At 48.9% G+C, this 12,857-nt stretch overlaps 1 protein-coding gene across 1 annotated transcript; it reads left to right on the forward strand.

The window, feature by feature from the left end:
• Window positions 1-9,549: 9,549 nt before the first annotated feature.
• Window positions 9,550-10,944, forward strand: LOC119329064 (probable xyloglucan endotransglucosylase/hydrolase protein 23). The gene is made up of 3 exons (XM_037602049.1): window positions 9,550-9,908; window positions 10,006-10,199; window positions 10,315-10,944. The coding sequence occupies exons 1-3, from the start codon at window positions 9,657-9,659 to the stop codon at window positions 10,727-10,729; spliced, it is 861 nt and encodes a 286-aa protein (XP_037457946.1). The 5' UTR covers window positions 9,550-9,656; the 3' UTR covers window positions 10,730-10,944.
• The last annotated feature ends 1,913 nt before the right edge of the window (window positions 10,945-12,857 follow it).

Raw genomic sequence — 12,857 nt, forward strand, 5'->3', positions numbered from 1 at the left:
GGCCCCCCATGATTCTTGCCCAAGCTCCGCCACTGGACACAGCGGAGCTGAACGAGCTCCACTTAAAAATCCCTTTACATTGCATGTAATAATATAGATTTGAGGTATCCGGATGTAAAATGCATTATTTGAGGCATGACCGATCAATATCTACGGACACGTCCGGACACAACCGCGGGCGTTTGAGAGGTCAGATTTACCAAATCCGGATGTAGATGTTCGTGGCGGGTTGGTGGCCCCGCCCACCGTCACAAGATCGATCATCGACCGGTCAGCGCCGCCTAGAAGGCAAACTCGCCCGCGGGGATCTTTACAGGAAGTCAGGAACATTACTCCGGTGCCACCTACGTGCGCATAGCCGGCGCAAGGCAATGCATGTCGGTTTGCCGGTCTCTTGTGGAAACTGCTACAATGTGACACCGACACGGTCGACTTGTTTGGGTTATCACGGTTTCCACCGCTGAATGGCCAGCCGGTTCGATCTATTCTTGTGCAGATCTGTGAGATTACTTTTTACCGGCGTTCACCTCAGAGGACGAGACGAAGGTCGTTTTGTCCATATAATTTGGGAGCCGGTACAGTCATACGGCCGCTGATGATTAACAGCGATTACGGCTGCTGATGATTAACACGGCCCACGAATGAATGAACCTAGCCGGAGCACGCACGTACATGCATAATGCATTGCATGGCCCCGGCTGGAGCCGGACGCGTACAATTGAAGGTGCGCGGCGGAGCGCATCCCATGCGCCGGCAGGGGTCTATTATATCCCCAACGCCGGGCATGTTTAATGGCGATCTAAAGAGCAACCGTACGCGTCACCTTTTAGCTCCACTTGAATGCGATACACCGGCTCGATCGATCCATCCATTCCGTGCTCCAACTCGCAATTGGCCTCTGGCTTCCATCTCTCTAGATCTCCCTGGCTGTGCTCGAGCTAGCTGGCGCGCGTACGACCGACCAAATGATTTCCAAGTTCCAACCCCACCCTTTTGCATGGGTGTCCGTGGGGTGGGACTGGCCGGGCAATGCAGTTTGTTCCACGTCTTGAGTTTGCACGGAGTAGATGGAGTGGAAATGAATAGATGACGGGTGTACAAATGTACGAGCATCATCTCATCTAGCTCCAGAGCGTGGCTGTTTAGATTAGGAAGGCTAAAGCTACTTTGAGTACATGTGGTTTGTGTGCATTGGGGTGATTGTTGATGATGATAGACATGGATTTTCTGTTCTCGGGTCTACATGCATGCACTCCACTAAACAGTAAAATCTTCAAAAAATTATATAAAATTTCTTACATTTTTGTCAAGAACCATTGTTGAGTGATTCACCCGTGTGCCACATTTTGCAATGAAATTTCATTCGTAATTTTTTTTGGAGTACCACTTTTTCAGATGAACACAGTCGGTGATCAGTTTGCTTGTGTGTCCTGCAGGCCTTACTGGACTGAACGGTAATTCTATACACAATCCTGCCCAGTTCTCCAAAAAAAGAAGAAAAAGGAACACAATCCCACCTCACCTAGTAGTAGTACTAAACATAACTTCCTTCATTTCTTTTTACTCCATGTATTAGACTTCTCTGAAGTCAAACTCTAAAGTTTGACCGAGTTTTTTTTAAAATAGGACGCCGATAACTGCCACACGTGTGGCATATACGACATGCGCCCACACATCGTGTGTGGTGTGAGCAGGAGGCAGCCCACACGGGCTGTGTGTGGGCGGGCATTAGGATTGCCCATACGTGTGGGCGCGGCTACTTCGTGCCACACGCCCAACAGGTACTACTCATCTCCACCACGTGCGTGTGGCACAAAGCAAAAATGTCCACACATCCTGACGCAGCTACGTTAGGTACCCCGCGGGATGACGACTTAGTTGCCATCCTGGTTGGCAGATGTAGTTATCCGGAATGGCAAGTGTAGTTGTAAAAGCATGGCAATTCTATCTGTTTTGGTTAACTATAGTTGCCATGTCTAATTTATGGTAGTTGCCGTGTGTAATCAAACCGTAGTTGCCGTGTGTGATTAACTACTTGCCACATATGGTTAAAACTGTAGTTGTCATGTGTGTTTACCTAGTTGCCACGTGTGGTCCAACCATAGTTGCCATGTGTTGTTAATCACAGTTGCCATGTGTGTTTATCTGGTTGTCACGTATGCGCAACTGCAGTTGCCATGTGTGTACCGAGTTGCCACGTTCGCGTAACTGCAGTTGCCATCCACAAGGTAGTAGTGTCGTGTGGGCAAAAAGCAGTTCGCCCACACGCGCATGACCTAGTTGGTGGCTGTGTGGGCGAAAAACAGTTCGCCCACACAAATGCAGCTGGCAAACAGGCGTGGTGCGGGCGTTTGGGCAAACTCTCCAACGCCCACACACCAGCACCCCGTCCTACGTGGCACACCAAATCCACCTTTTCATGTCAAGATTCGTGCAAAAGACAGTGAACGACGATCCAGGCGTGTGGGCGAGTTAGGTAATGCCCACACGTGTGGGCGTTAATGTTTTCGTTAAAATATTAGCATTCATAATACAAAATCAATATCTTTAGATTCGGCATGAAATATACTTTCAAATTATATTTACTAGTCGAATGCCTATGCGTTGCCACAGAATAAAAAAATAAAGATGCATTAGTAAAATTCATTACTTTTTAAGAAAAAAATGAGTGTTGAACTTGGCGACATGTTGTATAGCTACAACTATCGATTCCCACTCTGCGCTTCTTTCCTCCTCGTCAGACGTACTCTGCGCTTTTTTCCTCCTCACAAAGCCATGATTATCTAATCATAGAATGTCCACCTTCCTTAGATTATATACTATTTCATTGTGTACGTTGCCGCTTCTTTCCTTGTGCAGATCTGCCACATTACTTTTACTGGCGTTCACCTCAAAGGACCAAGGTTGTTGTGTCCATATAATTTGGCAGCCAGTACATCATACGGCCGGTGATGATTAACAGCGATTACGGCTGCTGATGATTAACACGGCCCACGAATGAATGAACGTCGCCGGTGCACGCACGCACGCACCCACCCACGTACATGCATAATGCACCATAATGCACCATAATCCATTACATGGCCCCTGCTGGAGCAGAACGCGTACCATTGCAGGCGTGCGGCGAAGCGCATCCCATGCGCCGGCAGGGGTCTATGTCCCCAACGCCGGGCATGTTTAATGGCGATCTAAAGAGCAGTCGTACGCGTCACCTTTTAGCTCCACTTGAATTCGCTACACCGGCTTCCTTTCTCTCTAGATCTCCTTGGCTGTGCCGATCAAGCTATGCTAGCTGGCGCGCCTACGACCTATCGAATGATTTACAAGTTCCATCCCCACCCTTCTGCATGGGGTACGGGTGTAGTGTACCACCAGCTACCGCCGCAGATAAATTAGCTAAAGTAAATTTAGGTGACGAACTGTGTAAGATTTGGCTTAATACGTTCCTCCAGATTGTATAATGCGGATTGTGTAGAACGAGATTCCTAGTTTCGTTTAGAGAGTTTTTACGGTACCCTATACTGCTAACAGGGAAGGGAGCGGTACATTAAAATCCGACCACTGATTTTGTGAGGATAGGATAGCGATAGACATAGATTTCTGCATGAACCTTAGCGATGTCGTCGATCGGAGGATAATGGTGACGGGAAACCAAGACGGGAAGCCCCGCCGCCATGTTCCACGACTCCTCCGCGGTCTCCTTTGACCTCCTGCTCCGGTAGCTGGACGGAGGCACCCCCGAGCCGTCGTCCTCGACCACGACCTCCGCCTCGAGCTCGTCTTATTCGACGCACCCGAGGATCACCACCGGCACCAGCGCTCTCCCTCGCCATCTTTACTGTGTCCCTGGCCATCACGTCGCGTCCATCGAGCCTGTGCTGAGGTGCCGCTCCTCCGCGCCTCTTTCCCGTCGTTTTCATCTACCGTAGCATCGTCTCGCTGAAGCTGGTGCCCTGTCCGCCATGGATAAGCCCCTGGAGCTCGTCTCGCATGCACACACCCAGCCACGAGCGCCTGTTCGCCTCCACACCCGCATCAACAGCTACTCGTCCGCTCCCGCCTCCGCAGTCAGCACAATCCGAGAGGGCAGGTCGGGGCAGCCGGCAGGCCGCAGCCAGCCGCCATGGTCTCGCCTGCCCGGCATGGCCAGCCGCCATCGCGGGCGAGCAGCGTGCGCCAATCCGGAAGGCGCAGACGTCGGTTCGGAGGTGCTGCACCTTGCCGGCCCAGCCGCCACCGCCGCGGAGGTCGAGTCCCCTGCCGTAGGTCGAGACGGGCGGGCTGTTACTTCCAAAAATGCTCTCAGGATTTGATACTGGAGGACCTGAGCGAATGAGCGCAAGCTATGCCGCTCGCCATTTTTTTGACAAATTGGAGCAGTACTGAATGATCGCCACCATTAGATTTCACGATTGGACGGCCAATATTTCACGCAGCGTACCATAAAAGAGCTCTTCGTTTAAGTAGTCAATAAAGCGGCAGTTTTTGACCCTAAAAAAAAAGCTACTGCCTGCGTGCGTAGGCCGCAGATCGCGAAATATCTCGGCCTCATACGTCAGACACGTTACGTTTGCTAGGCTGTAATGTGGCATTGAGGAACGGAGCGGGGGTTCTGAATATCCGACGAGTCTCGACTTTGTGTAAATGTTCTCTTTGCAGGCAGGGCACAGGGTACTGCGGATTGTTCCACGTCTGAGTTTGCACGGAGTAGACGGAGTGGATATGAATATGACGGGCGTATAAATGTACGAGCATCATCTCATCTATCTCGAGAGCATGGCCGTTTAGATTAGCAAGCCTAAAGCGGAAAGTCAAATTGGCTCCCGGGATAAAAAAATTGAAATGAAAAAAAATCAAGACAAAATTTTTATGTGTACTTAGTCATATCCAAATGCCACCTATAAATTTTGAGGCAAGATTAAAAAATTTGGCTTGTGCAAAAAATTTAACACCAAAAAATTTAACACACGTATTCGTGTGCCAGGAAGTGCAGGCTGAGAAGCCCTCTTCCACCCCCACCTCTCCTCGCCGCTGCCAACTCTAGCCACGCCCAGCCCTCTTCCACCCCCACCTCTCCTCGCCGCCGCCAGAGGCGGTCTCCGGGCAAGTCCGGGGCGCCGCCAAGGAATGTGGCGGCGGGGCCAGCTGCTGCTCTGCTTCCGCGAGGGGCTTCGGATCTAGGGTGGCGGCCCCTCTGGTGAGACACCACCGGCTTAGCGGCGGGCGGTGGTGCGGGCGTTCCTGGCTGCGCGGGCGGCGGAATCTCGGAGGACGAGGCTGACGGCGCCAGATCTGGCGCCCCTCCCCCCTGTACGGCGTGTTCTCCCCCATCCGGCCTGCCCATGTTTCCATGGGTCGCCGGCGCTGGTGGTGCTAGTGGTGGGGAATCCAGTCCGGGCGAAAGCCATGGCCGACCATGGTCGGCTGAGTCGACGGTGACGCCTGAGGGCGCCGTCTTCCTCCTTGGAGGCGTCTGACAGGTCTGATCCCCCACTCCCCCTTCCCCTAGTTCTCCCGGGCGAAAGCCCCAACTTTGTTGGGCGGCGGCGGCGCCATCGGCGTCGTATCCTTCTTGAAGGCGCCGTTTCGGGAGCTTGGTGGTCGTGGGCGCTGTTGGGGTGCGGGTGGTGGCGGCGGTGGTACCCTCCTCGTCCTAGCTCTTGCTTTCCATCGCCACTGTATCTTTCCGCTCTGCAAGGCGGTGGTGCTGTCTGGCGCCATGGTGGCGTTGACAGTTGACCTGGTAAGGTCTTTGCGTCGGTACCTGCTCTGGAGATGGTTATGTGGATGACGGCGGCGGTAGCCTCGGTGAGTGCGCCGGACCGGTGTGTGACCCATTCCCGGTATGTGGCTGGGATGGGGCATCCGGCTTTAGATGTTAGGTTTTGGTGCAATGTCTGTTTGGTATTAGGCTCGGACATTCGGCACCCCTACATCAAGGGGATAGGAGTAGCGACAGGCGTCGCCAGGATGGTGGTTCCAGACTTATACTGATGTAATGCTTTGTAAAGTCTCTAAAAATAATTAATAAAATGAATGCATGCATCGATCAGATATAGAGGCCGGGGGTGATCCTCCTTTTCTAAAAAAAACACCAAAAGTTACCAAAAAGTGTCACCATTGTTTTTTTTTCTTGCCGACGAAACACAGCCGGTCCGTTTTTCATGAAAATTGACATGAGAGCTTGTGATACTAAGAGAAACATCTACACAAAATTTCATAATTTTTCGGAAACATTTAAAAAAAATCGTTACTATTCACCCGGGAGCATGTGCTCCTATGAGCCAAAACGTCTAAAGCTACTTTGAGTACATGTAGTTCGTGCGTATTGGGGCGCAAATTCGAAGGGACGCTGGCACGCACCACCCAGGCCCAGTCCGGCCGCTCGATTGCCTTGCAATTTACGTATAGTTGAATTTCGCACGGGGCACAATAAGTTTTCAGTTTGTTTAATTCATATCTAGATGTTTTTTAATGATGTCACATTTAACCTCCTAAAAATAACTATGCAGCAACAAGAAATAAAAAAAAAGCTGGGACAAAAAAAATAAACCACAAACATAGTGCTTATCAGGTTAGATGTGACATAGTTTAGATGTGTCCTAAACAGACCCATAAGTTTTCGGTTTACGTCGTTGAAACTTGGGATTCCTTATTTAAAACTTGTGATTTTCTGACTCGTTTATACCAAGTTTCATAGATAAAATTTTAAGATACTTTTTTGTCTATCGTAGAAAAAATCATGACTTTGTTGTTTTCAAGTGTTGAAACTTAACATTTATTATCAGAATTCATCAAACGTATTCAAAATGAATCTTATTTCAAGTCCTCGCCACGAAAAACACAAATATGAAAATGAAACTTAATTTAGACTTTTCATTCAAAAGATATAAAAGTTTGGAAATCGAAAGCCAAATATAAACTCAAATGATAAGTGCCTCACGTGTGGCATCATGATGTTTTTACAACTAAAATAGCCATAAAAAACTACAGAAAACTAAAACTTGACATCCAAACAGAAAGTTGTCATGCTTCACAACTGAAATTGCCATCCTCGAGTAACTAAAGTTGCAATCAAAAAAGTCAGGACAGAATTGCTTCGTGTCACACGTGTGTCACTTATCAGGGTTCAAAATAAAAGCACGTCTGAGAGACTGCGTCCCGTGAGACCCGCGTGTCACAAATCCTCTCCTTATTGAGGTGATTGTTGATGATAGACATGGATTTTCTGTTCTTGTAGATGCACTCCACTAAACAGTACAGTATAATGTTAAAAAATGGAACTTCTTTTCTTTCTTTGTCAACACCCATTGTTGAGTGATTCACCCATGTGAAACATTTTGTGAGGAAATTTCATTCGTAATGCTATGGGGAAAGAATTGATGCTCAAAAAGATTGTTTTGAAAGCATTTTTGGAGCACTGGATTTTGTAGATAATTTTTTCGGTCACATAAATATGCACATAGGTAAAAAAAATAAGCAATACTTGCTAAGAAAAAAACTTCTTCATTTTGCTTGGATTTTACTCTTCATGGCAACAACAGATAAGTTCGAGTGTTAATGGGCGAGCATACAGCTTTACCAGCTATCAAATGGATTTGGCAAACTTGCTGTCAGCTAAAGCACAAGATCTTCTTCTGGCTTCTGGCTAATAACAGACTAAACACAAGAGGTATGCTTCAGCGTAAGTTTTTTTTTTTCATAGAAGACTATACTTGTATTTTTGTGTAACAGGGATGCGCTGGAGACAAGGGACCATCTATTCTTCCATTGTCCTTTTGCAAGAGCATACTGGTTTTATCTCTTCCCCAATTAGTCTCCACTTCATCAAAGCTTACAGGCAGATATCGATTCACTCAAGGCTAAGCTGGGATTGCCCTTCGCGCTAGAGATAATCATTCTAGCTTCTTGGGCCATTTGGAATACACACAATGACTGGATCTTTAAACGAATTGTTCCAAGCCTTTATAGTTGCGGAAAGAGATTCAAAGAAGAGCTCAAGTGGTTGGTTCACAGAGCAAAGAGGAAAGCATACCACAACATGGAGGGCTGGGTTCAGGCCTTTGCCTAACCCCTGTATTTAATTTCCTTGTTGTTGCTGTTGTATCGTTCTTTTATTTTTTTCTTTCGGCTTGTTAGGCTTTCTCCTTCTTTTGTATAGCTATTTTCTGCTTTTGATACCTTTGTATTATGTTTACAAAAATTAATAAAAATACGCATCTAAAAAAATAAAAAAATAAGTTCAAGTACAGACAAACACTTTCAGGTGGACGCAGTAGATAATTCTGTCCACAATCCTGCTCCACCTAGTACCAAACATAACGTGGAGTACATAATAAATTGTGAAAATCAAGTTTTTTTTGCAAAGGAAATTCCCAGTTTATTCATCAATTATGGCAGTATAAAAAATACAAGAGGTAATAAAAAATATAACCAGATCTGTGGACCACCTAGCGACGATTATCAGCACTGAAACAAGTGGAAGACGCGTCGCCATCATCGCTCCTCCCTCACCGGAGCTGAACAAATCTTGTTGTAGTAGACAGGCGAGAAGTCATTGTGTTAAGGCCCCAAAGGACCAGCACACCAGAGCAACAATCATCACCGATGAAGAGAGTTGTACATCAGAAAGATTAAACCTGTAACCACACGAACGAAGACGAATTGGATACAAATAGATCCACAGAAGACCAGCACTGACCGAATCCCGTGAGATCCCGACGGAGACGCACCTCCACACATCCTCCTCCGATACTATTCACACCATCGAAACGGGGATACGACATGGGAGACATTATTTCTACCGAGGGACATCACCACCGCCACACAACCCCAATCAAGACAATTATAACCTAAGAAAAACGAGAACGGGGTCCATCCCACCGGCGGGGGTGCTGAGGAGATCCTCCGCACCTCCATGGCCCAAAGGCCATCAAAGGTGGGGTGGATCGGCGGCGGCGCCGGCAGGAGGAGGACCAGTCAACTACTCATAATCAACAAGTCAAATAAAAAGAACAAAAGACTTATTATGCAAAAGTGGTGGAAGTGCATGAGGAATGAAACCCCCGGTGTCAACACGAATGAGTGCTGGTAGCATACCAGTGCGATGATCCCGTAGAATCGCATCTATTTTTTTTCAATAACCGTAGAATCTCATCTTGGGACAGTCCGGAAACAGAACCAACACGTCCACAGTTCTTGACATACCGGAGCAAGAAGAAAAAGCTGATCATCTTTCGATCCTCCATGCTTTCTCTCTGTCTAGTGACACTTGCCTGCAAAACACAGGGCCATGGCTACAGATTAGGAGCCGTTGCATCCAGAAATCTGCTGCACGTCTCGATCGGTTTTAATGTGCTACTGTATGTACGCGAGCCTGTCTGCCCTCTCATTGTCCATCATAAGCTACGTACAGAGCCTGTCTCCTCTCGTCTGGCGCCAACTCACACGCATTACACTCACCGGGCTGGCTGGCAAAGTTCGCAGAACCATCCATCGGGCTTCAGGCACGCCACCCTCATCTCGAAACCCCTATATAAACCCCTCATGCCCTGCTCGTTCCACTCACACAAACACAAGCTTCCATCCAGCTTTCTCCTCCTCCTCAACCTTCTTCTAGCTAGCTAGTTAGTTGAGTGAGCGTACTTTTGGCTCGCATGGCGGTTTCGGTGCTGGCGATCCTACTCGCCTCTTTCGCCCTGGCGGCGGCGAGCTTCGACAAGGAGTTCGATATCACCTGGGGGGACGGGCGCGGCAAGATCCTCAACAACGGCCAGCTCCTCACGCTGGGGTTGGACAAGGTCTCCGGCTCCGGGTTCCAGTCCAAGCACGAGTACCTCTTCGGCAAGATCGACATGCAGCTCAAGCTCGTCCCCGGCAACTCCGCCGGCACCGTCACCGCATACTACGTACGCGACCAAACTTCCATTCATTGCTCTGCTTCTTGGTCTACGTCGGATGACACGGTTGCCTAACTCGATCGGTTTGGTGTGTATGAATGTGCAGCTGTCGTCGCAGGGGCCGACGCACGACGAGATCGACTTCGAGTTCCTTGGCAACGTCACCGGCGAGCCGTACACTCTGCACACAAACGTGTTCACGCAGGGGCAGGGCCAGCGGGAGCAGCAGTTCCGCCTCTGGTTCGATCCCACCAACGACTTCCACACCTACTCCATCCTCTGGAACCCAAAGCACATCATGTATGTTTGTTGATCTCCATTGCTCAACCTTCGTTGAACGCTGGCCATATGTGGCTTCTGCAACACATGGACTACACATGGACTGATTGATTTGGTGGTGTAAATAATAATGCAGCTTCATGGTGGACGACATGCCGATCAGGGACTTCAGGAACCTGGAGGGAAAGGGGATCGCCTTCCCCAAGAACCAGCCCATGCGGCTCTACTCCAGCCTCTGGAACGCCGACGACTGGGCCACGCAGGGCGGCCGCGTCAAGACGGACTGGTCCCACGCCCCGTTCTCCGCCTCGTACCGCGGCTTCAAGGCCGACGCGTGTGTGGTGACCGCGGGCGGCCGGCCGCGCTGCGGCGCCAGCGTCGGCACGGAGGTCGCCCCCGGCACCGGCGCGACGGGCGAGTGGTACAACCAGGAGCTGGACCTGACGCGGCAGCAGCGGATGCGGTGGGTGCAGAGAAACTACATGATCTACAACTACTGCACCGACCCCAAGCGCGTCGCCAAGGGCGTCCCCGCCGAGTGCTCTATGTAATCCCCATGTCCACCCAGCAAGCCAGCATTGGACCGTCCGTGTATACGTCGATCGCCGGAGAAAGGGAAGATGGGGGCGTCTGTATTGTATGATAAATAAGGACTGGTGTGGGGGATAATGTGAAATGTAGCCGGTGGTAGATCCTTGTGTTCGTTCTTTGTCACGCTCACGCTCACTTCGTGTGTAATATATATGCCACGTCTTGTTCTTCTTCATGTGTTTGTTGCTCTCTGTTCCACTTCTTTGCAACGGCTTGGGTTGATTGTTCGCTCGCGGTGCGTTTACTGTGTGCTCAACTTACCTTGAGGCTTGACAAGCCAAGCCAGCAGCTGTTGTTCACTGATATACCTTTGCCTCGTCAATCAGTCACTCGGGTGGATGGAAATACATTTGGACACTGATAGTGATAGGACTACGCTGCTGTAGATGCATGCAACGTGACAAAGAAGTCACAGGGCACGGGCACTGCCTAGAACACCACTAGCGCGACAGAGGAAAGGATAGGGGCTCGTAATAACCCGTCAGGTACTCGGGTCCCAGACTCGATCCCAGCTATAGCTGCATGTCCTCATACCCTCAGTAGGCAGTGCTACGCTGGCAAAAAGGTGGAAGGCGTCTTCAATCCGGCGTTCGGATCAGCACGAGACCGATCAACGCCCTGTTGGGCTCGTGTTGCACAGGACGCTACGCCGATGGCATTTGACAGGCCACTAGTGTTCGCTTCTGTGACGAGAACGCCTTATCTTTTCCATCGGTGACCAAGATGCTCGGGTGAAACACCACTTCATCTGGGTGAAAACTCTTGCACTGGTCTTTATTGGCCGGGCTCGCCGATGAAGATCTTGTGTCATTATCGTGTTGAAGCCGTTGCCTACTTGTTGTGTTGCTGGTCTTCATTGGCCGGTCATCAATAAGGATGAAAATCCTTGTCCAGACCGTCTTCAGCCGGACGTGGCAACGGTGACGTGAGGACGTTTATCTTTTTTTGAAGACGTTGCTCTGAAAGAAATGATTTAGTCTTAGGTGTTTCTTTCAGGTCATATATTGTACCAGTTTGGTCATGGATCACTTTGTTTTGTACTCTTGTTGATAATTAATTAATATGTTTGTATGCATCATGTCCATGCAAAGGCCGGGTGTATCAGCCTCCTTTTCGAAGAAAAAAATATCGTCCAGAACTATGTGTCACTAACAAGCTCGTGCTGACATAAGGCGATCTGAATTTTGCTCTGTGCCATAGGCAAACAATTGCCATGATGCATTTCATTCTTCTGCTTCCTTTTCCAGAGCTACTGTCCTACTGCGTATTTTTCTTACTTTTCAACTGGAGTGTCGCGTGCTTGTATGCCTCTGCGCCGATCTACCCATGACGGAGCTTAATTGTTGTACGTGGCGCAATGATAGACTGAATAAGAGGAGACCTGCAATCTTGTCTGATCCATGCACTCTGGGCAAGGGAGACTCGACGTATAATTGGGTTGGGTGTACCCGGCGTTTATTTGGGTGGGGTATTATATGCACTATGCTCCATCACGCTGTCTGCTTGCTCCCTGCCTTCGTCGTATCCTGTAGTATTTCAAACCTTACCAAATCGATCAGAAGATGGCGCGAACCATAGGAAAACCAATTCGTCTGTTGATGGAGCATCCTTGTTACGACTACATGTCTACATTTTACCATCGAAACCGTATCACAGAATGTTCTCGAATAAGATCGATGGGTATACAGAGGCCCCTTATTATTGTTTCCAACGCTGGCACACTTGCATGGCATGGCATAATTGTTGGCCGGCCTCCAGGACCCAAGAGGTCCAGAGATCGCTGGTCCTCTGCTTCGTGCAACACATGTTGTTTTGGGCAAACCATCAAGAGAGAAAACACCATGATTGCTGTTACAAAGCGATCGATCCAAGATCTTGCGTACGCAACTTGCAAGAGGTACTACATGCACTCACACGAAACTAATTTCTAGAACTGGGCCTTACTTTGCCTCTTGTAAAAGAAAAAAAAGAAACTAAATCATCTTGAGGGAGAACACATCTTAGATTAAAAAAAAACAAAAAAAAAACTAAGGACATCTTCAATGGGAGCAGTAAAACAGGCACGGTATTTGGCCGTGGACGCATCTT

The sequence above is a fragment of the Triticum dicoccoides genome, chromosome 7A, assembly GCF_002162155.2.
Source record: "Triticum dicoccoides isolate Atlit2015 ecotype Zavitan chromosome 7A, WEW_v2.0, whole genome shotgun sequence".
Lineage (NCBI taxonomy): Eukaryota > Viridiplantae > Streptophyta > Magnoliopsida > Poales > Poaceae > Triticum > Triticum dicoccoides.

Coding starts and splice junctions, on each gene's coding strand:
- LOC119329064 (XM_037602049.1), top strand. CDS start 9,657: ATGGCGGTTTCGGTGCTGGCGATCCTACTCGCCTCTTTCGCCCTGGCG. Junction 9,909..10,005: donor GCACCGTCACCGCATACTAC/GTACGCGACCAA, acceptor ATGAATGTGCAG/CTGTCGTCGCAGGGGCCGAC. Junction 10,200..10,314: donor TGGAACCCAAAGCACATCAT/GTATGTTTGTTG, acceptor ATAATAATGCAG/CTTCATGGTGGACGACATGC.